Source organism: Phyllostomus hastatus, unplaced genomic scaffold (genome assembly GCF_019186645.2).
Source record: "Phyllostomus hastatus isolate PE091 unplaced genomic scaffold, TTU_PhHast_1.1 phas_contig_148, whole genome shotgun sequence".
Classification (NCBI taxonomy): Eukaryota; Metazoa; Chordata; class Mammalia; order Chiroptera; family Phyllostomidae; genus Phyllostomus; species Phyllostomus hastatus.
Genome location: NW_025333607.1, coordinates 11,241,192 through 11,266,978, shown reverse-complemented (window position 1 = coordinate 11,266,978; position 25,787 = coordinate 11,241,192). Strand labels below are relative to the sequence as shown.

General features: G+C 41.8%; 1 protein-coding gene across 3 annotated transcripts in view; it reads left to right on the top strand.

Moving 5' to 3' along the window:
* SMYD3 (SET and MYND domain containing 3) overlaps positions 1 to 25,787 on the top strand; it is a 446,241-nt gene that overhangs the window by 82,077 nt on the left and 338,377 nt on the right. For 2 of the 3 annotated variants that reach the window (XM_045861300.1, XM_045861306.1), the window contains exons 3-5: positions 478 to 585; positions 2,165 to 2,222; positions 5,777 to 5,913. In XM_045861300.1, coding sequence (XP_045717256.1) covers positions 478 to 585; positions 2,165 to 2,222; positions 5,777 to 5,913 — 303 coding nt within the window. Of the gene's footprint in view, positions 1 to 477; positions 586 to 2,164; positions 2,223 to 5,776; positions 5,914 to 10,438; positions 10,457 to 25,787 lie in introns of those variants that run through there. The other variant, XM_045861322.1, reaches the window with a different exon arrangement.

Genomic DNA, 25,787 nt, shown 5'->3' with positions numbered 1-25,787 from the left:
GATGGGCCTCTGCCCGCTGCGGCAGCAGAGACATTCAGAAGGCGCTCCGCCCTGCCTTCATTTTTTGAACGATGTGTTTTATTTTCTAATTTGGAGTGCGTTCTCTTTTTGTATTCAAAATCACTGTCTATTTTTGAATTCTAGCTCATCAGCTAACAGACTGCCTTATAAATTATTTAGTCAGTCCTAATGATTCTTTCTTTAGACTCCACCAGCCAGGCAGTAACCAGGGGGCAAATGAAAGGGCAGAAGAGAAGCGGAGGCTCTTGGTGCCCGTGCTGGTAACACTGCATACACGGGGGAGGCTGACCCTGGATCCTTAAGGGTTCTAAAACGTTGCTTTCATTGTCCGATTTTGTAGTTATATTTAGGCTGTTGCAATTAAGTTAATGTTGGTAACTCTCCATGTTCAAAACCAGTGTAAATGAAAGTTAAAGTGTTACGCCTTGTATACCCTCCCCGCCCTTGTCTTAACAGAAAAAAGCGTGGCCGGACCACAAGCGGGAATGCAAATGCCTTAAAAGCTGCAAGCCCAGATATCCTCCGGATTCTGTCCGACTTCTTGGCAGAGTCGTCGTCAAACTTGTGAGTATGGAGCTTGTGAAACATTCTTGGGTGTTAATGTAACCAAAGCACTGGAAGTCGCATGTACTGTTCTTATCTGAGGCTGAGTTTAAACCTGTGCCCAGGCAGAAGGCAGATCACTCCAGGGAGTGGGCAAGGTGACACGTGCTGCGTCCCAGTCAGTCCCGGCCTCAGTGGCCGCGATGGTGTGCACGGCCCCTCCCTGCAGGCCCTGCGTGTCATCTCCTGGGCCCGGAGGCACAGAGTCCTCTGCTCGTCGCACGAGATGTTCGTGACGTCTGCTACGTTGCCTCGATTACTTTTGTACTGTGCACTAGTGCACAGGGCATGTATTTATGGGGTTTTTGCTGCCCCTTCAACTGAGATTTCAATTTCATGATAATTATTCTTACATGGAAGAGTACTTACTTTTTTACTTACAGTCAAGATGCAGTGAATTGTCCCTATAGTTCTTTCCTTGCTCTGAGAAAACAGCTGGTGGATTCCGTGAAATCCCCTCTGGCGACCCCTCCCGTATTTCGGGGTGAGGCTTGAACGTGCATATCTCTTTCTCAAGTAATTGCAGGGTCCAGCTCTCTCCTGTCCTTTTTTTTTTAATTGACTTTTTTTTTTAGCTATTACATTGTATAGGGGTTTTTAAGAATGTAAAAGTATGATTATATCCCAAAAGTAATAGTGTTATATGTAATCTTAATTAAAAAAAAAAGAACTGCATTGGGCATTGTCCTTGGACTGAATATACAGCACACATACTCACTACTATTTTCAAATGTGTGCCTTGTGTTACACTAGAAAATACACATGTATTTCACAGCGTTAATAAATTCAGAGCAACTTTGTCTTTCAGCACTACCTTAACCACTGGACATGAAAAGTACAATGACTATTATATTAGGATGTGGGCATTTTCCTACTTTATTAATAGTGCAAAGATAGAGAACCACGGCTGGAGCAGAAATGGGTTGCTTCTGAGTCACCCAGGGTCCTAGCCCTCAGTCCCCACCCCAGACCTACGGGAGCAGAATCTGATACAAAGCGATTGGGTTGACAGTTACTTTCTGTTGAGCACTTCCTGTTTCCTGGCCCTGGGGCAGGGGCTTTACCTGACGTGCCTCGTGTTATCTCCGCGACAGCCCGGGGGTCAGGTGCTGTCATTATTCCTTTGTTTCAAGTTAGGAAATCGACTCCTCTGGACCCAAGTTTAAGTAACCTGCCCCAGGTCGTACAGTTTGTAATAAATTACTATATTTTTATTCATCATCTTTGCCCTTTATGGTAATTTTAAATAAAAATCCTAACAACAACACAAGTTTTGTGGGTAGAGCTGGGGAAAAATACAAAAGCATGAAAACCTGTAAAAGAACTTTGCATTTGGAAATTAAAGCGGTGATTGTCACAACTTTTAAAGTGATTACTGCTTAGTCCAACTCAGAAAGTGATGAGGAGAAGGATTGTACTGTATTGAATTTTGTGTTTTTTAAATAGACTTTCATTTCAATGTCTAAAGATACTCAAACATATTCCTTTAAATATTGGAAAACTTGAAATGGTTTTTGGTGTTTTTCCCTTTACTTCACAGATGGAAGAAACCCCCTCTGAATCGGAGAAACTTTACTCGTTTTATGATCTGGAATCAAGTAAGTGATTGCCTACCAGCGTCTAACCAAAAATTCCTGTCATTGCTTTGCTGAGCTGGTGAATTGCTTTGTTTTTTCAGTCTCTCTGTTATGTGAGGAAAATGTTTTTTTTAAACATACACATTTGACTTTATTTATCATCATCACTTAAAGCTTGATTTTATAAAACAAAAAAGTCCTTTTTAAGAATTCTGCATCACCAAAATTTAAACAGTAGAAATGGCAATAGCTTCGTAAGTGTTAATTATATACATTACATCAAATAATCGGATATTTTATTATGTGAGGAAAATCTAACATTAGCTTATTTAACGTATTCCAAGGTAGCTCCGGCTGTATAGGGGTTTGTAAAGTGCCAGGTTGGGTGGCGAGGGGAGTGTTACCACTAGTCCAGATGGCACAATTATTTTTTCCCTGTTTTTCCCTCCCTTGCTCTCTTCTTCCCGCTCTTGGTTTCTTTCTGGTGCTGGAAGAGGGATATGGGGTTGTGGTGCTGCTGGGACCATTCCGGGTCCCTGGTCCCTTAGGTGATGGGGAGAGGCGCAGCACAGGTGACTGAGGCCCCGGGCAGCCTGGAGTGCTGTTCTTCTCCCGAACCTCCTGGCAGTGGCCCCGCCATGTGGGAATAGTAAAGAGCTTCCCCAATCTGAGTGTTAAGTACACGTAGGGTTTCTATTTCCTTCATATTGGCACAGCTCCTCTTCACTAGCAGGCTGTGCATGACTTGCACCCAACGTAGCCAGAGCTCATAGACTGCACTGGCTGCACAGTTTACATTGCTGGGCCGATGCAAATCTCATGTGGACTTACAGTTGTCGGATCCTGAGTGCCAGTGACAGTAAATTATTATTTGAGACTCACGCATCGTTAGAGAGATGCAAATCAAAACAACAGTGAGATAACCATCTCACACCCATTAGGATGGCAACTGTCAAAAAAAAAAAAAGAGAGAGAAAGAACAGCAAGTGTTGGAGGAGGTGGGGAAATTGGAACCCTTGAGCACTGTTGCTGGGAACGTAGAATGATGTGGCTGCAGCGGCCAATAGTATTGGAAATGCCTCAAAAAATCAAAAACAGAATCGCAGTATGACCCTGGATTCTGGCTATACACTCACAAGAATTGAAAGCAAATATTCATTCATACTTATAGCAGTGGTATTCATGATAACTGAAACGCAGAAGCAGCCCAGCTGTCCATCGGTGGATGAATGGATTAGCAAAAGGTGTTATGTATACACAGTGGAATATTATTCACCCTTAAAAAGGAAGGTGATTCTGAGCTATGCTGCAACATGGGTGAGCCTTGACGACATTGTGCTTGGTGAAGTAGTAAGCTAATCACAAAAAGACACATACTGTATGATTCCACTTCCATGAAGTACTCAGAGTGGCCGAAATCATAGAGCCAGGAAGTGAAATGGTGGTTAGCAGGGGCGGAGGGGAGGGGTGACTGGGAAGTTGCTGTTTAGTGGTTACTGAGTTGCAGTTTTACAAGACGGAAAGTGTCACGGAGATGCGACGGCGGTGATGTTTGCATCACAGTGTGTGTGTATGTGACACTGCTGAACAGCACCCTTAAAAATGGTTGCGATGGTCAATTTTATGTTTTGTGTATTTTACCACAATTTCAAAAAGAAGAAAAAAGAAGTCATGGGGTTATTTGTTCTGCGGAACAAGTAATTTAACGAAAGTGTATAGACCTGACATAAACAACAGAGTTATGCTGTGCAGTTCAACTGATATGTCTTTTCAAGTTCTAATAGAGAGCTAATTAGTTACTTTGTTCATGACATGTTACTGCTTGGTAATTAACATCTCTTGCGGTGAGTTTCACTATTAACATTCGCCCTTTCAGCTGCAGTGGCGCACACGCTGCCTTAAGTCAAATGCTCTCAAACAGTATTAATTGAATTGTGCACTCTCAGCCTTACCACCTTTTTGTGGTATAAATTAAACTGAGTTTTTCAAAAAAGGTGATCTTTTGATCTTCCTTTTCTTATAGGATTCCCTTTAGTATTTCATATAATGCTTGTTGATGATGAACTTCCTGATTTTTACCTTACTTGGGAAGTGCTTTATCTGCCCTTCCATTCTAAATGATAGCTTTGCTGGATAGAATCATCTAGGATGTAGATCCTTGCTTTTCATCACTTTGAATACTTCTTGCCAGTCCCTTCTAGCCTGTAAAGTTCCCTTTGAGAAATCAGCAGACAGTTTTATGGGAACTCCTTTGACTCCTTTGTAGGTAACTCTCTGCTCTTTTCTTGCTGCTTGTAAGAGTCTCTCCTTATTTTTAATCTTTGGCAGTTTAATTATGATGTGTCTTGGTGTGGTTGTCTGTCCATCTTTCTTTGGGACTCTGTGCTTCCAGGACTTGTCTATTTCCTTCACCAGATTAGGGAAGTTTTCTTTTAGTATTTCTTTAGGTAAGTTTCAGTTTCTTGCTCTCCCTCTTCTCCTTCTGGCACCCCCATGATTTGGATGCAGTTACCTTTAAAGTTGTCCTGGAGGTTCCTTAGTCTATCCTCATTTTTTTTTGAATTCTTTTTTTCTTCTTGCTGTTCTGATTGAATGCTTTTTTCTTTCTTGTGTTCCAAATCATTGATTTGATTCTTGGCTTCCTCCCCTCCACTGTTGTTTCAGGAACAGAATCACAGACATGAGATCATTTCGAGGCTTATCTGTTGGGAGGGAGGAGGGGGAGAATGGGGGAAAAGGTACAGGGATTAAGAAGCACAAACTGGTAGGTACAAAGTAGACAGGGGGAGGTAAAGAACAGTATAGGAAATGGAGAAGCCCAAGAATGTATAGGTACAACCCATGCACATGAACTGAGTGGGGAATTGCATTAGAGAATGGGGGTACCTGGTGGAGGGGGGCAGAGGGGAAAAAGAGGGACAACTGTCATAGTATAATCAATAAGTTATATTTAAAAAAAGTAAAAAAGGTGAGCTTTCTTCTTCAGTGTCGGTTGAAGCAACACCGTATCTTGTTCATTCAACCAGGAGATAATCTGGAAGCTGAGATTTCCTTGATCCATGTCTTCTTGTTGATACACTTTCTAATGACAAATGCTACCCACCTGAACTTCAGCTTAACTCTTTAGGTCTCACTTTCAGGGTTTGTTTGTTTGTTTGTTTGTTTTTCCTGTGAGATGCTGCTGCTTCTCAGTCGGGACCTGGTTGTGAGTTGTCTCATGGCAACGTCTGCTTACAGTCACGGACTTGATCAGCATTTGTCATGGTTAGAATACGTGCACAGGATGATGTGGAAATTCTGGTAATACATCTCTTTACTGGTGGTTTAAATGTTTCTCATCTGCACGTGTATTTATTTTGTTTTGATAGGTTTTTGATCTTGTAGATAAACTTTTGCAGAATTTAATTGCTAATGTGTGCATCGTCATTTGTAATTGTCAAAAACTGAAAAGATACGTGTTGTCGGAATGGAATCCAGGCAGGAATACCTGCGTTAACAGTTACCTTTGCACACCTGAAGGTCGCCCATTGAAAGTTCACTGTGCGACTGTGCTGTTCATTTTCTCTTTCACAAAGACACTAGCAAACTGACCGAAGACAAGAAAGAGGGCATCAGGCAACTTGTGATGACGTTTCAAGATTTCATGAGAGAAGAAATACAGGACGTTTCTCAGCTGCCACCCGCCTTTGATGTTTTTGAAGCCTTTGCAAAAGTAAGTGTGACGTTTGGTATCTTTGCTCATGCCGTAAATCAACCCTGAACTCTTCATTTTGTTGTCAATCCTTGAAAGTCATGTCTGATGTCACTCTCCTACCTTAATGCATAAAGAATGACAGAATGCATTACTTATATTGGAACGGGTATTACTTTTAATGTTTTATCAGTGTTCTTACTACTGACCCAAGGACGTTCACTGATATTTAAAATGCTGTTTTGCATTTTGGTAACAGAAGGTTTGTGACGGTGATAGTAGTACCTCCAGGATTTCTAGAGGGGTCACTGCAGAGCGATGATCGGGTGGGAGGGGCAGCCGGAAGTGATTTGCTTGAAGCTTCGTTTGCACGGCAGTTTTGTGCACGCGCGTGTGTTTTAGATTGTGCGTTACCTGGGGATGTGTGCTGAATGGAAGTAGAGGTGTGAGGAAAGTGATGCTACTGACACTAATGCAGGTGCCCGCTGGGCAGGGGGTGCATTGCAGGACTTGTCAGTGGAGCCCAGGAGACACACGGTTATTGACGTGTTCGTGTGAAAAAGCAGGCAAGTTCACCTCCGCCGTGTCTCGGTTGCATTGATGAGGGAAGAGAAGATACGTGTCTCTGGGAGCCCCTGTCCCTTACCATCCCACAGTTTTTATTTCCCCGCTTCTGTCTTCACACACCATTTCCCAGTCGATTTCAAACTGCGTTTATCTTGGCGTGACAGTTGCAGTGGTTCAGTTTACTGATTGAGTTCTAAACATTTCCTACAAATACAGGAAATGCATATATGAATAATAATAAAGGTAAACTTAAAATCTGAGAAAATGACGGAGGACAGATTTAAATGGGACACCGAATAGCATGATGGGTAAGTCATGTTCTCAGACAAGTCAGTGGGATTCTCCCAACCACAATCTCCTCGTCTGTGAATGGGAATAATAAAAATAACACCAAACTGTACAGATAAAAGCACTCAGAGTGTCTCCCACTGGTACTGCTGCCCGCCGCTCCCAGCTGTGCTCACGAGTGACCGTGAGACTTCGGAGTTTCACATCGCTCCGTGCTGTCGTAGCGAAGGCAGCCTGCAGCTGATTGTAAACCTGAGTCTCAGGTGGTTGCCGTTGTGCCCAGGGCGGGTGTCTCTTGAGGTGCTGGGAATTACTTATCTTGTTTAAGAAGAAATTTGCCACCCTGGCTGGTGTAGCTCAGTGGATTGAGCACGGGCTGCAAACCAAAGTGTTGCAGGTTCGATTCCCAGTCAGGGCACATGCCTGGGTTACAGGCCATGACCCCCAGCAACCGCACAATGATGTTTCTCTCTCTCTCTCCCCGCTCCCTTCCTTCCCTCTCTAAAAAATAAAAAAAAAAAAAAGAAAAGGCTTTAAAAAAAAGAAGAAGAAATTTGCAAACAGGAAAGAGTACCTTTCCTGTAGTAACTGGCTTGGTTTCAGCCTGTAGCCATTGTGGACAGAAGTCATGTACTCTTTGCTGCATTCATAACAACTCCATGATTTCCGAGTAGTTCCTTGGGATACCATGAAGGAAATGTAAAAACAAGCTCTCTCTAATGAATGAAATATTCTCACACATGCATCTTAAGAAGATGGCATTAAATCTAAAAGTCATTCAGTTGTCATGTATGTAACATGTATAGGAATGTATTGTATTTCTCCATTGCATCCTTCAGAATGTACGTTGATAACTGGTGATGGTTATTAATAACCTAAACTTCATGACAATAGCCCTGGTGGTGAGCTTATTTTCTATGCACAGAATATAGGTTTTAGAAAAATGTACTTAATTATTTTTTCCAGACTTGTAACTTCCTTTTCTAAAAATGCATTTGGTAGACGAGAAATGTGATATGATCTGGAAAAGAAAGCAGAAAATGAACTAGTTGCATAAAACGTTTCAAAAACAGACAGTAAATTGGAAGCAGCAAGAATAAAAGTGACCTTCCTGGCCGCAAAATATGTCATTGTTAGCGTTTCCAGAGCTCGGCAAAGTACTTTTTAACTTCATAAAACTGTACAACTGCCAGAGAATTTTTTGATTAGAAATTCCACATCTGTTTGAGGAGATGTTCCCTCCCTTTCCCTTTCAAACAAAATAATAATTCTCCTGGTAGCATGTTATTTTTATTCTTTGGGGCACGTCTGTGACCTCCAGAGCTTGCCTTTCCAGACTCTAGTTTTTAATGCTATCAGTGGCAGCTGGTTTTGTGATGAACGGTGTGATTGTATAGCTCTGGAAGTGAGGACTTTAGAAGGTGTTTTTTTGTACTATGATACTTAAATTTTACATTCAGTTTAATTCTTAGTAAACTACTTTTATTGGAGAATTCTTTTTTATTAGCGTAACAATAGGGAATGTGTTAAAACAAGAATCTTGCCAATTCATAATATGAAAAGAAATGGAAACAGTGTTTTTCATTGAGCTATGTTAGAAATGACACAAAAGAATAATGATTATATTCAAGAGTAGATACTTGCATTTGGCTGATAGGTGCCATTAGATACATAGAGTGTTAATAGATAATCTCTGTGATTCTCTGCCATAACCTCATGATTTTAGTAGTGTAAATTTATCAGCACAGAGGGAAAATGACTAAATAACAGTGTTTTGTCCTTTCTATTTGCTGAGGAACGGTGTACCTCAGTAAGAAACAATAACAAGTTGTTGGTGATATATTAAGTTTTTAATGTTCAGATTTCAGCTTGGTTGGCCCTCTCATTCTGGATATACTGGCATTTTATTACTCCAGAGTTGCTGGTAGGCTAATTTGTGGGACAAATATTACCTTTGTTGTTTGGAAAGGTCAGGGGTGTGTGTGTGTATTTGCCCCTTGAGGGTTTCGAGTTCATATAGGACCAAATTTTAGAGCTTTTTGTTGATCAGCTTAGTTGGGTTTCGCCCTGTAGCAGGCTACAAAGTAGTAAAGAAAGCAGTCTTTTGAATTAATAAAGTGATGAATTATCTAATTACAAACTTGATGTGAAATGGCAGTGCGATAACTTTGACTGCATTACTAAATGATCCCAGTGACTGATCAGATGTGTCTGGGTTCCATTAAGGAAAAATATGCTATTAAATATTTAGTACAAAAAGCGAGCGCACACACCAGGATAGCTAACCTCCAATCACTGGGGTGCGCGTGTCTGTATATTTGGGGGTAGCTGCTGGGTGAGCATCTCTCTTGTCTGCTTAGAACAGCTGCTGGAAGACTTAGTTCCTGGGATTGTACCTCTTTTCCGGTTTTAAGTAAAGCGGGCAGACAGCTGAGATGCTTCACTGCACGCAGATCCTGGCATTCTAATTACGAAATGCTGATGCATTTATGATTTATATGTTTTTTCTTTATTACAATAGATTGACTCTCCGAGTAGATTCCAGAGACAATTATTCTCAGAAATGTTCTTCTAAGTTCAGTGACATTTGTAGGACACTTGGGCTTTCTGAACAAAACAAGTCATGTGTTTTAATGATGGTATTTACCGTGTTCTTCATTTCTAGCCATTCAGCTAATGTTTCTCTTCATTTTCTGTGTCAGTAACCTGTGATGAGTTGGTGTGTATTTATCATAGTTAGAGACCAGATGCCAGCTAACTTCTGAAGTCAGAAGGATAATTAGTCAATTCTTAATCAGCATTTTTATTTATACCTGTGTTGGTCAAGGTTAATTGCTTATATAAGGCTAATGCTTTGATTAAAACCATTGATGGATAAACATGTTTGTCAAGCCTTGTAGCCTTACCTGTTTGAGTGTATCCCTTGCCATTAATTCAGCTAGAGGTGATGTTTTTAAATGACAGTGTGTCATTGTGAAGTGGTGGCGGTTACTTTCGTTGCTTCTGCCTTCCCTTTAGTGACAAAAACCTCAACTAGAGTATCTGTCTCCCTACTAGAACGCAACTTTCTTAGAGCCAGGAATTATATTTTATTTATTTGAATTCCATGAAAACTGCCTGTTCAGTTTTGTGGAGTACACTTTATTCAACACATTCAGAAATCAGTATGTTGCTGTAAGTATACAAGAGTGCGTAGAAAGAAGTCTTTATCGTAGTAAAATTGAAGAAGTTTAGTAAGTTGGCAGCTCAGAATCTCAGAGGCTGACTTTATCCTCAGTGCTTTGGGAAATGGTGGATCATGACATTAATTATTCCAGAGTTAGCAAACCTTTTCTGTAAAAGCCCACATAGTCACTATTTTAGGCTTTGTAGGCCAAGAGGCAATGTGAATGATTACCGCATCGTGCTGGTTTGTATTGCACAGCGAGACGGCCGCTTACGGTGCCTGTGGCCGCTCCTCACCTCTGCCCTGAGAGCCGCCGGCTTCCGTGGACGATACGTAAGTGGGCAGGTGTGGCTGTGTTCCAGGAAAACTTTGTCTGTAGACACTGAACACTGACTTTGCTATAATTTTCACTTTTGCTCACCTATCATCCTTTTTATTTTTCTCCCAACTGTTTGCAAACGTAAGAACACATTCTGGGCTCACAGGCTGTGCAGAAACGGCTGGTGGATCGGAGTTGGCCTATGGGCCAGCGTTTGCCCACCCGTAAGTTACAATTTCTAAGCCAAAAGCTTTTTTATTTTTATTTTTTTTGTGCTCAGTAGGAAACAGATTATGCTATCAGACATTTCTCTAATTAAAAAAATAGGATGGGAAATAGTCTGTCCACCACCGTCTAACAGACCATTAGTTCCGCAGTTCCGTGTTGCCGGTCGCATTCGTGGGCGCACTGGGTAGACAGTGACTGTTTCCCGAGCTGCCTTGTCCACTCCGAGAACATTCAGTTCAGCAGCTTAGAAATGTTTTAACTCAGTAACACAGTAGTGGACATAGAGAATTGCACTTGGGGTTAGGAAGAAATAAAATAGTCAAACAGAAGAAAATGCGTATTTTATTAATGTCTTACATACACTATCATTCCTGGTTTTTTGTTTTTCTTAATTATGGGTGTTGTATGTTGTTTTCCCTTGAAATGAAATGTAATGATACAGTTTTCTAGTAGAATTATTTTGGCTGCGTCACTTAGGTTCCGAAAGTTTTTGTTTGATTCTTCAGATCTCTTTCTTAGATTATGGGGGGAACTTGACACTATGGTTTGACTATTTCTGTTTGAATGAGAAGGACCTCTGAGGAAACAAATAAAATAGAGGTATAATAGTAATGGTAGTAAAAATTGTGAAATCTCTCTGTTAAATTTTGTAACAGGCAGAAACAATGATTGTTTTTGATGACAGAAATTAGACATTGTCATCTGATGTGGAAAATAAGGTGATTTGGTATGTTATAAAGGTAAGCAGGTGAATGAATTTGGAGATGGATTCTGTAGGCCAGATTAAAATAAAGTGTGTCCTGATTGGAGAGAAAATAGCCTCCTCCCATCTGTAAGCCTCAGTTTTCATTAAAATGTTTATTTTCAGTACCCAGTGTCACATGTGTAAAGGGACGATTTTGATGAGTGCCATTTATAAAGCTTGATGAAGGAAGGGGAGAAAGCCCTGTCACTTTAAGCCAGTGGATCAGGGCTCAGTCTTTGGAAGAACTTTACCATTAGAGTGGTTCAGGGATGTGCCGGGAAGAGTTTCATTCAGGGATAGGCTCACATGTCAAGAGGGGTGATCTCCATGCATATGAGGTGGGGCTAAATGATATGTAAATGCACTTTGAGTTTGTGGATTCATGGTAGATACACCATGGAAATCTGTGGTGTGTCTTCCCCCTGGATCTTTCATCCAGGTCCTGCTGAATCTTAAAGTTGCAGCTCAAATCTTTGGTGAAATCACCTAACCAGGATTGACCTTTCCCCATTGTACAGTCAGTAGGCACTGGCAACTGGGAGTATTCTCTCTCGTTAGTTCTATGTCCCCATTTCCTGCGGTCCTACTGAGATGGAAAACTTTGTGACGAGTCACGTTATCCAGTTCCTTCCTGAAGCATAGTAGAAGCGTGCAGTTTTAGGGCTGAAAGATCACAGAAACTATTCAGTTCCATAGCCTCCTACTCCTCCTCGTCCCACAGTGCATCAGTTGTGGCTCAGAGAAGGTTTTGTAGTCATCTGGTGACAAGAAAAAGTGCAAAATTTAGGTCTTTTGAGCTCATTCTGATGCTCTTCCTGTTAGTTGATGCCCAGCTGTTCAAGAACTGGCTTCTAAGTTGAAGTGAAAATGTGACAAGCAAACGGAACTTAACATTACAAACAACTCAATATCTATTCCTTATTTACTTTTCCAGCTTTATTGAGATGTCATTGACATATAATATGTAAGTTTAAGGTATACAGTGTGTTGATTTGATATACTCACATATTGTAAAAGGATTCTGTGTTAGTTAATACCTTCACCACATCACATAATTGCCATTTCTTTATTTTCTGTGTGGTGAGAACATTTAAGATCTACTCACTTAGCAACTTTTAAGTATATATAATACAGTATCATTAGCTCTAATGACCATATTGCCCAACAGATTTCCAGAACTTACTCATCTTATAGCTGGAAGCTATGTACCCTTGGATCAATACCTCCTCATTACCCACACCCTCCTCTATTTCTTATATTGAAGGTTAACAGTATAAAGCCAGAAAATTAAGAATAAACTACACCCTAGGATTACTTTTATCAGCATTTGAAACTAGATTAGATTTGTCTCTATAATGAGGAGTTTCAATCTGAGAGATTCTCTGTGGCTGAGTTTAAATGACTGTGGCTTTCAAACCAGCTGCACACCCTCCCTTCAAATAGGCACTCAGTCATAAGCAGAGCTGTGTACCACTGCATTGTGTACTGGGCAGTGTGAGGATTTGTCTTCCATTTCCCATTTCTTTTTGTCCCGTCCTCAGGCAGGAAGCCCGTGGGTGTCAGACACTGGCCTTTGTCTTACATCAGTACATCAAGGGGTACTTGAAGGGCTTCTCACAAGTTTCCTCGTGCACACTACCCCAATTTTATTATAATTTTTACTCACAAGATAACAAATATAACATTATCTCCTACAATAGGCCTTTGAATTATTGTTGGAATTTCCTTTTGCAGGTGAGGAAATGCTTAAGATCTCAGGATTTCAATAAAGGAGCCAGAGCTTCAACGTGGCTCTGCTGATTGCCGAGATGTCCCCCAGCCCACCGTATTGCCTTCTGTGTTGTGTCAGCTCTGTGCTGGAGCTCCAATTATGAACAATTATAAGCCTTAGGAGAAAACCTCACAGTGTGAGAAGTGAGAATGTTTGATAAGATTTCTATCACTGATGCTCACGGATTGCTGTAGGCCGAGTGTCGCCTTACTTAATCGGGATACCTGTTACCCCTCATGCAGGAGCCGTATCAGGTCCTCACACACCCCTCTGCCTCATCTGCTCGTGTCTGAAGCGCTGGCAGGGTGGGTGAGAGGAGGGGTTCACAGCAAACGATTCGAAACCGGTGCTGCAGCTCATTCTGTGTGAACATGGAGGTGATTGGGATGGAATTTGCATGGAACCAACTGCTCTTTGAAGTCTGGATTCTACAACCTTCAAGTACTGAATATTAAAACATTAATTATTCAAGAGCCGTCAATCTGGGTCTGTCTTGTTTTCCAGCTATTATTGGATGTGGTTTTTTCCCCCCCATGAGTCTATAAATATTGCATTTGCAGATTAAGACATTTTATAATGCAATAGAATATATATGCAGTATAGAAAAAAAAAGGTCTTTGACCTCATTGGAATCTCTTTTTCTTATATAGGTATTTATTTGATCTTAAATTTTATACCTGATATTAATGATATAGGGAAATAATGTAGGAATATTATTTTTGAACAAATATTTGTCAGGTAGCAGCAAAGTATTGGAACTTTGCGTGACCGGACTTGGCACTTGTGGGCCCTATTTCATGTTTTAGTTAATATTTGGTTTGAGTTTGGATGCTTATGTGAAAGATTTATCGAGGCAAAGTTAATGCAGAGCTGTTACGGAAGTAGGACCAGGATTAAGAATACCCATTTATAGCACTTACTTTTCCACCCTTCCAGCGCCCACGGGTGGCAGCCTTTTGTTGAAATAACAGCCAGTGCGGTCTCGGGGGCGTCCCTTGTGACCTGCTGGTTGATACCCTGAGATGGGTTTTGTCCTTCACAGCCTTGCAGAGGCTCTCAGTGTTTCAGGTTTATAGCAGAAGTCGGTGTGTTGTTTTGGTGCCTGCGAAATCTGTGATAGCACGTGTCTGTGGGTGTTCTTGTTTTCCGTGCGTCCAGGTTTCCATAGGACAGTACCTGTGAAACCTCAGGTACACGGAGCTTAAAGTGCGATGCTGTTCAACCTTTAGAAAAATCTCTTAATTGTCTTCTGTGGTGTGACCGGCCCCCGATTCTCCTTTGCCTTTCTTACCGTTTTATTGAAAAATTATATTTGCCGGTTCTTTTGTTGTTTTAACCTGTGGCATGACAGTATTCCACTGCGATGGCTTGACTTGCCTGCCTGTTTGCCGAGAATACTCTACGCTTCGTCGTCAGCCTTGCTTTCTCTTCGTCTCCAGTCCCCTATTTTCTGCTCACTGTTAACAGTTGTCGCTGGCACCTCTGGTTCTTCCCTCTCACTCCCCTTCTCTGCCCTGCTCGTGCTGCTTTTCAGATGTTGCTTAACTCTCTTCTTTTCTTTATATATTCTTTTTGCTACTGGCCTAATTCAGGCCCTTTTTATCCTGCCTTATCTCTCTGCCCCTCACTCTTTCCCTGGACCTTACCTCATTCGTTGATACTGCCACTATATGTACGTATATTTTAAAAAGCAGATGTGATCATTTGAACCCCCTGCATAAAGATGTCTTGATTCCTACTGCCAATAGTTTAAAATCAAGGTTTGAAAATATGACATTTGAGGACCCAGCAAGCCTCACCCCATGCACCCCTCCTGGAGCGGGGCGATAGCTTGGATAGACTGTAACTTCAGGGGTGCAAAGTTGCAGGGATTCAATCATCGTATCTCTTTTACCCGCTTACATTGTTGCACTGTCACTTCTATTATGTTTTTATTCCTTCGCATTACTGCATTGTCACTGTGTCTGTTTAAACTACCGAATCCTGGTGATATCCGAAACAGCGTTGCTGTGACAGTAGTAATGAATGGAGGCAGGCCAGGTACCTTCACTGGATAGGGAATTATTTTGACAGGGGAAAGAATTATTTTTTAGCCAATTTGTAAAGCTGCCAGTGTATTTGAGAACACAGAAGGAGAGCGACGAGTTAGCAAGGCCTGGTTAGGGCTGCTGCTGCTGTGTGTGTGCGCACGCGCGTGCACGCACACGAGCGTGTGTGTCAGCGGAGAGGTGGAAATCACGGTGTGCCTCTGCCTCCCCCTAAGGTAGTGTGTGTCCGTGTATGTTGTTCTGATTTGGCAGTGGAAGTTTAACTTCAAATGGTAATCATCAGCAGTCACTGAGCAGGCTTCTGCTTTATCTACATTGCTGGGTTTGATAATCAGACAATTACAAGGATGTGATCAGACTTTGGAAATCTGTTCCTGGAAGATTTTCATGTTGTTTGCCAGCAGTTTCCAGGCAGGCTTCTAGCCTTTCCTTAGGGCAATGATGTGATTTTTTCGTGTGTGCTGAAAATTTTTTTTCATATCAGTAAGGTTTGGGTGATCTTTGTCACTCCTTATCTCCTCCAAGTCAACAAAGAGAAGCTTGCAGAGTCTTTTGCACTTTGTGGAAATATGGAATTATGTTCTATAATTAAAAATTATTATCTTACAGAGTAGTGGAGTAGAAGAGTATTTTCTACATGACAAAGAATGTTTAGACTTGATAATGTGGGCATTTGAAAGTTCTTTTGAAAACAGCATCAAGTTTTCTGTTATAAAATACGGTGTTTTATGAGTGACCATTCACATATTTACTCATAGTTCTCAGCGTTAGTTGAGTAGGATTCAAAGAATTCCAAAACCTCACCGTTTTCATTTCCCGACAGGTCAGTTCCTTTCCTGATCCTGAACTTGACATACACAGTTCCTTCCATCCTCCCTGTCCTCCCTGGCAGATTCATGTTTTACTCTTCAAGATTCACTTCACATGCCCCCTGTTAGAAGCCTGACTCAGTTCTCTTGGACATGTCCCACTATGGCAGGAATGGGAGAGTGGAAGTATGAACTCAATGCAGATTAAATAAAAAGAGATTGGGCACTTCTATTATTTTGTCCCTCTAGCCAGGTACTGCTGTCACGAGCTGGCCAGGTCATCACCAGAGGGAACAGCCGAGAGCTTGTGTCCGCCCGAATCGAGCTGCCGACAGCAGCATCCCGCAGCCGGCCAGCCGGAAAGCTTTCCTCCCGTCCGTCTGTGCCATTCCCTCTGTTTGGGTGGCTTTGCCGCTGATCGTTCCGGCCCTTTGTGAAGAATCAAGGGATTCCTGGGTTTTGAACAAGTGCATCTGAAAAAGCTGCCCAGTTACTAATTACTGCTAATTATAGCACAATAATAAACATAGGGATGTTTATTACAGGTATATCATGTGGAATACTTCTCCTTAACAGTCTTGCTTGTGAATTTAATTTCTGTAAATAATACATCAGGTTATGTGAACTAGGAAAATCTGGAGATTGGCAGGGTCCTACCCTGAATCTCTTTCTGGGGGAAGATTTACTGTATTTGGCAAGCTCATTGCTCTGTTTTAAAAACCTGGACTCCCATGTACTGTGCCTGTTTTCCCCTTAAGCAGAATACACTTGTGATGAATTCATCTGCACACACCCTCTCATTTTCAGAGCTAATCATTTCCTCAATAACCGTCACCAAATTCCTGGGGCCCTTCACAGTTACACCCCCAGAATGGGGCGGGCCTGGGGGTTGGCGTCTTACAGCCCCTTGCCCGTGAAGCCACTCAGCAAATGGCGTTCTCTTTCCCAAAGCCTAATTCCTATTCCGGGGGCCATTCCCACGTGAGATACCCCTTCTGCGGTCCAGCACGGGCGTTTCTGAGTAGAGTCTGAAAGCCCAGTAACTCCAACAGATTCTGAGGTTGACCTCAGTAGCCACAGAGCATGAGAAGCAAAGCAGAACGCCACCCATTTCCGCTGGGTGAGTGGAGGAGAGGCAGGTGGCGGTCACCCTGCCCTTTGTCTCCAGGATGCTGCACAGGTCGGTGCTGATGCATCTGACATCTTGGAGCTGCACACTATTTTATCTCCTTTTGTGAGGAGCTGATCTGCCCGGGTAGTGTGGTGACCCGAGTGCCTGTGCTTGGGTTTGAGTCCACACGTATTTTATACTTTGACCTTCCGTTCATGTCATAACGTGGCCGCGTGTTTCGGTGAGTGCAGTGTTTCAGTAGAGTTTGAGCTTATGCAGTGAACTGGGAAGCCCAGATGAAGAGTGTAGGCCAATATACTTGTTAACATTAAATATTTTTGAACAATTTACAAATACTGATTTTAGAAACAACTTGGATGCTTTATTGATTATGTTAATAGATAATGAATGCCTTAATAGACCTTTTGGTGTAATTAAGCTTTTGAATCTTAGGCAAATAAGTAATTTACATTTTTCTAGATCAACACTAATTTGGGTGCTTGTTTTCATGTTGCTTTTTAGCATGTTGACCCAGTTCTTCCCATTTTTATTTTCAAGCGAGAGCAGAATCCCAAGTATAAGAAAATGTGATTAATTCTCTTGCATTGAAGTCATTTAATCGTTCTTTGCCTAACAGCTGCTTTCTGTTCAGTACATTGAACATAAAATTGCAGAGTGCTTTTGTGCTGTCATAAATTTTAAATGTGAACCATTCCTCCTTTTAAGTGTCCTGTGCTATCGTTATTTTGAATTTGCCAGTTTGGGGGCAGGTTTTCTGGGCATTGCTGTTGTGGCTGGCCAGGAGGGCGTTCTTCCCCAGCCCCGATGCTGCACGTCGCTCTGGTATTTAGTCTCACGTGTTGACAGTAAAGAAGGGGCTGTTGGGTTGAGTTGCGCTCCCTAAGCTCCCTTCCTTTCTGGAGCCCAGTGGAGGAGTGGGGAAGCAGGGTCTAAACAAAGCGGTGGGACTCTTGGATATTTTAGATCAGAAAGAAACAGCTTGCTGAGTTTGAGCTCAACAAATTTGTGTTGACTGTCCACAGCACTATGTAGAAAAAGGATATTTTCTGTCCCATCTGGTAGGAGACAAAGATATGTATAGAAATACAAATATATAATGATATTGAAGGTTCCTTGAAAGCAGCATCATGTCTTGCTCTTTCTTTTTTTTTAATTGTGCATGCCAAAATTGTTACAGTGTAGGTGCTCAGACTATTCTACAGCAGACTATGATACTATGAGAAGCAGTCTCGTGATGGAGGTTTTGTGTGGGGACATCATTGGATGTGGGTTTATTTATTTTTTTTAAATTTTATTTTTAGAGAGGGAAGGGAGGGGGGGAGAGAGAGAGAGAGAGAAACATCAATGTGTGGTTGCTGGGGGCCATGGCCTGCAACCCAGGCATGTGCCCTGACTGGGAATCGAATCTGTGATGCTTTGGTTCGCAGCCCACGCTCAATCCACTGAGCTACGCCAGTCAGGGCTAGATGTGGGTCTTTATGAAAGGCATGCTAGGTAGAAAAGTCAGTGTTAACTTCTAGAATTTAGGAGCCACTGTTCCAAATAGGCCATTAGGGACCCTAGAACTAAGAATTAGATTGTTGTGACTCTGGATGGATGCCAAAGGAGGAAGCAATGCAAACCTTTTTTTGCTCCTGGTTTACATTCAATGACTGTGACCATTTCTGGGTTGGAGCAGTTGATTCAGTCGGGTGGTGAACACGCAATGCAATATCCAGACGATGTATTATAGAATTGTGCACCTGAGACCTATATAATTCTATTAACCAGTGTCACCCCAATACACTCAATGAAAAGGACTACAGTGGAAAAAAAGAGATTTTCCTTGAGACTTGTGCCCGAGGCTGGTCCAGCGAGTCCCACTTGCCTTCATATGGGCCTCCACCTGCGCCTCCTCGCTTTGATGGGCCCCCCTCACTCACAAGCAGGTTTTCCAGTGGGAAGTGTGGTTTCTTTGTTTTGCCTTTTGTTTTCTGTTTTTCTGAATAAACCAAGAAGGGTCTATAAAAAGACAGGTAGAGAAAAAGTAGGAGCTGTGGTCTCAGTGGTTTGGGATCCACGAGAGAAGAGAGACTCACACAGGAGATGCCCAACACAGAAGAGCGCGGAGATGCCCGAGGGGATACATGTAGCGCTGAGTTTTAGCAGTCAGGACGTCCCTGGTGCCATTTTTATTTTTCATGTGGCATGAAAATTTGAAGACTTTGGTTTTTCTGCTTTAGAATAGAAGCTGAGTTATTAGGCTTTTGGTATTTTTACCAGAATAATAGTTGCTTCTCAGAATGTATTGCTCCTAATGAAAAGCTGAGTTACCCTTTTCCTTTCTTAGGAAAAAAATTTCCTTTCTTTGAGTCCACCATATATGGACTCAAAATTAAATGACTGCTATCTGATTTGGTATGTTAGTCCATGGGTCCGAAAATCAGCCAGTACAGTTTGAAGTATTTCACGAGGGCCTACAAAGCCACGGTGATTTTGGATTTGGCGAAGTTGGTGACCGTGTTGTGTCCTGCGATGAAGCCGTCGGGTGAAGAAGAGGACGGCCGAAATGGTCTCCGCTGTCCTTTGTGAAGCATAATTTTAGTGTTAACCTTGAGAACTGGTGTGCATGCTTAATATTGGGAGTACTTTAGACCTTAGAAAATTGGAAGTGAAGGTTTGTGCTCCTGTATGTCGTGTGGTCGCTTCAGTATTAAGGCACTAACTCGGGTGATTATCCCATGTGAAGCCCTACCCGGTAGTGGCTCCATCGCGCAGTTCAAGTATCCACTTCCCAGCAGGCGATGTGTAGGAGACGGAAACCAGATTGTGCTGTTTTGAATAGAGAGCTGCTTGAGTGGCCATAAATGCTTATATTCATGTGTAGAGAATATAGTTTTATTCATGAGCATTATTAAAACAGTAACATTTTATGTCTCAGCTTACCGTTTTAAAAAAAATGTTAAAGATGAAATAATGGCACAGAAATTTGTATAAACCTTCGATTTTGATCTGCAGTGCAGGCAGATGCAGAGTAAATTGTGTGGTACCCCTGAGTGGGTTCCCCAGGTCCGTGCGGTACCCGGCTCCCCTTTCCAGTCTGGCTCTTTCCAGGCCTGAAGGGAGTGAGAACTTGAGTAATTCGGTTTGTCCTGGCTGAATGCTGCCATTGGCTATCAGGAGTGGTTTGTAGAAGCTGGGCTGTTGAGTGTCATCCTCATTCACTGAGACAAGATAGTGAGGATGTTCCTCGCCTTAGGATGGGTTACATCCTGATAAACCCATCGGAAATGGAACACACTGGAACTTGAGAAGGCGTGCCATGCACCTGGCCTGCCGAACATCATAGCTCGGCCTCAGCTACCTTAAGTGTGCCCAGAACACTTCTGCCAGCCTGCAGGTGGGCTGAAGCATCGTGCTGCTGCTGTCCAGCATCGGAGGGAGGGTCGTACTGCATTTCACGGGCCCAGGGAAAGATCAAAACTCAAAACCCACAGTGTGTTTTCTGTTGATGAATGTGTATCAATTTCACATCATGGGAAAGTCAAAAACATGTAAGTTGACTGTCAAGTTGGGGGAAATGTCATAGGACATGCTGACTTTGTATATTTTTTAAAGAAAGAGACTGTACAGTACATTCCTCAGATTAGATTTTCTAATTAAAAATTCTAGAGTAATTAATAAGAAGTCAAACTTCATTTAGAATTTTCCTTCTAAATATGACCATGGAAGCTTATCTGTTGTTTTAAATTATCTTCTTCAAATAGACATATTTCTTTTATCATCTCCTTAATATTCATTTCTTAGCATATTTATGAAAAAGTAGACTTATCAGCATATTATAAAATGGAAGCAGTCTGAGTTGACCATTAAAATTTTTTCTAATGTGATAAAGCTATGAAATCACCATAGCCCTTAATGTTTTATGTTAAAAGTACAATTTGTTTTGTATTTGAGATAACGGGAGGCTCTTATCCTGAGACTTGTGCTGAAATGAATTTTTATATAATTCTATTAATTTGTTGCTTGAGTTTAACATTTTTCTTGAGGCAACTTTGTATCTTACAAGATTAGAATAAAATGTGAAACAGACTCTTTTAGTATTTTTTCACTAAATGAAATTTGTGCTTCGCAAAATGTGAGCTCTGAAAGGCCCTTTTGGATTCAGCAATTATTGGGAGAGATTTAAGATACCTTCTCACATGAGCTTGAGGCAGCCTAGGAAAAAGGGAGTTGTGTTAGACCATGGATATTTCTGTAAAGTGACAAACCTTCCCTACCCCAAGGAATTGTATCAAAATGTATCCCCTGTCTGCTGTGCCCATTGCAGGGGTTCAGGCCCCAGCAGATGGGTGCTGGTGGTTCTGGGGCGAGCTGCAGCGAGGCTGCTCTGAGAGGGGGAGGCCAGGAAAGTAAACATTTTCAACTAAGATGAAAGTGTCCTATTTCTTTGGTAGTTTTTTAAAAACAAAAGCCTCAACCTGCAGAGATGTATCACAAGCCTATTCATCTATTATTTCAGATATAAGGATATTAATTTGTAGCCGATGGCTCAAAAGCAGCAGAAGCATTGGGACAATAAAATTTGAGTTTAATGTCACAGATTTCTACAGCGACCACACTCTACCCTAGTGCCGGCCGGTATCCCCCACTTTCTGAAAGTTTGCATTACACCACTTTGCTTTTTCGAAAGACCAACATTAGTACCTGTTTTCCTGTAGTGGAAGAAATCCAAAGAGGATTTTTGCTTTTATGGAAAAAATGGCAAAAGGCAAAAAATAGTTTTCAGCGTTTGTTTTGCAGTGAGCCCTAATACCTGCAGCGCACACCCCTAGCAGCGAGAGTGGTCCCCCCAAGCTCCTCGCCAGGGAACCTCACCCAGCGTCTCAGCACAGGCTGCCACGACTTTGAACTGTGTCTGAGCTTCTGTGCTTTTTCTCTACTTACTTTGTGCTCCATCAGCAAGCTGCGGCCTGAGGTATCCCGTGAGCCTAAGAGAGCTCCTAAGGTTGTTACACTTTGTGTGTAACTAGATGCACTTAAGTGTTTCAGTTGTGGTGAATGAGTGAAAGACCTTGCGTGTGTGTCGAGTTTTGGGTCTGAGAACTCTCCAAACCTTTCCAAATAAATTAATGGAAATTGCTTTTTTGTCATTTGTGTCATTTTGGCTTATTCAAGTTTTCATAGGAATTGTCTGCTTCTGGGTCATGGGGAAAACCTGTGTTTTCAAGATGGTGATGACCGGCCGAGGTGACTGAGTGCTGGGGACGGATGGAGGGAGCAGTCCCGACCCCCACGGTGCTTGCTGGGCCGGGGTTTGCAGCCTTCGAGCAGCGACTGACTGGGTTTTGAGGGTGAAGATAAAATAATCTTTATGGTACTTTCCTCTCACTATTTTTTTTTTTTTGTGTATGTGTTCATTCATTGAAGTCTGTTTTTATCGTATTTTCAGGTGTTGTCAATACTAATATTCAGAGAAATATGTGCTTTTTATGGCACGTTACATGCAGTAAAGTGAAGTTTTTTCAGATTCATTATTTTTCTGTATGCTTTGAACTAGTTTTTTTTTTAATACTGAAATATATTTCTACATGTATTACGGTTACCTCTGTAGAAATTTTTTTCAAATTCATTGTAGTTTGCTGCCTGCTTTGTACAGATTTTTACTATAGTGTTTCTTTTGTATACTCCCTATAGGAATTCATTAAAATGTGTTTTATATTATGGTTTGTTTTCTTAGTTACTGGTGTCATCTGAAATATATTAGAAACCATCATTTGATACTGTGTGTGTGTGATAGGGGATTTCATTTACCAGGAAAATTATTATGCTTTGTTCCATGCCAACTATTTGTTGGTTTAATACGCTTTAAAGGATAAAGGATTTGTGATGTAATATTTTATTTGTAAGTTTAGTAGACTGTCATTGCAGATCCTGAACTTGTTATTTCCAGCTGGGTTCCAGTCTGTAGGATATGAACACAATAGTTTGTTTCCTTCTATAAAATCACTTTAAAATCACTCTCAATGCATGTATTATAAATAGTATTTTTATACATTATCTGCCCTAGTTCCCTCTATCACCGGGTTCTCCCTAAACACGTGTATATATATGAAGAGGTTTATTATAAGAATTGATTCTGCAATTATGGGGGCTGAGAGTCCCCACAGTCTGCTTTCTGTAAGCTGGAGGACCAGGTGAGTGAGTGGCGTGATTCAGCCTTAGTCTGAGGCCTGAGAAACCGGGGAGCTGACGACGAAAGTCCAAGCACAAAAGCCCGAGAATGAGGCATCCAGTGGTGAAGTTCTGCTTTGAGCTGAAGACCCAAGAACCAGACGTCCACGGGCAGGAGAAGGTGGGTGTCTCATCTCAGGCAGGGAGAGCACGCGGCCCCTCCTCTGCCTTTTTGTTCTACTCACGCCCTCAGCAGATTGGACGACGTCCACCCACATTGGCAAAGGTGGCGTTCTTTACTTGGGTCCAATTTTTTTATATGGGTTTGAGTTTACTTTCTTGGTCATTTGAGTAAACCTCTGAGTCACAAACCAACCATGTGCTGGATGCTGTCCACAGACTTGTTTATTTGGCCTGTACATTGCTATCAATTCATCTTTTTGATGTTAATTCTTTCCAACACTTTTAAAGTCTGTTTAATCCTTTTGCTGAACAAATTGGGAGATGTGGCTTCCCTGCATTAGTGCCCACATGGCAGCAATTTGCTTTCGCTGGGCAGCAGCAGCTCCTCCTTTTAGGGAGGTGTGAGCAGCGCCCCCCGTTGCTGTTCCCAGCCCACTCAGCTCACCCCAGCCTAGTCTCTCAGATTCGATCTAAGCTTACATTTGACCTGTAGACATTTTTTTTATCATTATAACAGAAGTAGTCTTCTGTTTCTTTACTCCACCTTATTATGCAATTCTTTCCACCTGGAATCCCCACCCTATTGAAAACCTTCCACATTCTTTAGTGATGAATTCTAGATCATTCTTGCATGAAAACACTGAAGAGGTTCACATAACAAAAAATCTAGTCTGATACTGAATGAAGCAAAAAAAAAAAGTGTGTGGGGGGGATCTGTTGGCTATGAATTGAAAAATGTGTCTTTTTCAGCATGGCTAACTCTGGCAGGACACACGATGCCATTAGGTTCCGATCTTCCCCCCTTGCTGGACTCCCTTTCTTAGAGATGTGTCCATTCTCAGACAGGCTCTCCTCATGTGGGGTCAAGATACAAGACTGTGGTCAGAATCTCTGAGTTTTCATCCTCACAGCTGCAAATCGAGCATGAAAAAGAGCTGTCTTTTTGGTTGCTCAAGCAAAGTTCTCAAGGTTAGCTGTGATTGTATCTAATTAGCACGGCCTGGGTCAGGAATGCAGGTTTGAACCATTTGCCATAGCCAGGGGCCTGCAGCATTTCTATTTGCTAAGCCTGGGTCACATGTCCACCCTTGGCATTAGCTCCGAGAGCAGGGAGACAGATAATGGGGAAGAGATGGTTGCTGGAGGAATATGGAGAATGCATACTGGATGACAAAAATAGTATACATCTTCCTCTTCTGTGCTTACCCTATTGGAAGTGCTATCTTCCTCTGCTAAACTTCTTTAATACGGATTATCAGATGGGCATCCAATATTCTGCTTTCTATTATAGTCATTCGTTTGTTTATTCACTTATTTGCCAGACATTCATTCAGTGCCAGCGCTGTTGCAGGCATTGTGCAAGGGGATGGGAATACGAAGATAAAAATCAGTTGGGGAGTTCCTGATACAGTATGTATGATTAGCTCCCCAACTGGATGGCTAAGCTTGGGAGGTGTCAGAAATATTACTGTGTTCCTGTATAGCACATAACATAATATTTTCCATAAAATAGGCTCTTGATAGATAGCACAAGGTTCACGCATTCAGCTTATTCAGACATGGTTTCCTTATTTCAGACTTGCTAGATGAATGAATCTCGGTGTGTGACTGTCTTGTTTGTTGCACTCACACCTGAAAAACAGGAAGAATGCTATCGCTTTGTCAGGCTTCTGTGGAACTTGGAAAATCCTGTATCACTATTACTTGGTTTATCTTGGCTCCTGGAGTAAAATTGGATATTCTTGAGGGCAATGAATTGCTTAATAATGTTTGTTGATTGCAATCTGTTGAATGGTGGAAATGCATGTGCTTTTCACTATCTCTTTGTAGTTTATTTGTTCATAAGGCTTTTCGAGTTCTCTTTTATGTTTAATAGGCAGCTCTGGGTTTTGTTCTTCGTTAAGTTTTCCATGTACGTTTTGGAATTGGTATTGTTTTGATACCTGTAGCAAATGGTATTGCTAATCAGGGAGGATTTATGTCTTTGGGGGGCTCACAGTGTCTTGAGGATGGGTAGCATTATTATAAAAAGAAAATGAACTCCACTTCTCTTACCCAATCTGAAGTTAATATCTTTTGTTTGTATTTGTTTGCAATGAAATTCAGGCTTTGATTTCCTGAGGTCTTTGTAATCCCTAATGAAAAAAACAACTTGGTATGCTTTAGGAAGGATCACAGCCAAAAATGAATATTGGCCATATGCTAGACACTGTGCTTTGCATATGTTATCTTTTATATGCAAGATTTTTATGGCGTAAGTACCATTATCATCCCTGTGTTGTAGGAGATAGACTGGGGCTTGGAAGGGTGACGGAACCTGCCCAAAGTCACAGAGCTCGTCAGTGGCAGATTTGGGTCCCTAACCCAGGTGTCTTTGACTTCAGAGCTCATGGTCTGCACACCTAGAAGGCACAGACATTAAAAAATCCCCAGTATACACCTTGCATAGGAGAAATTAATAGAAATGAAATTGCTGAGGCAGATTC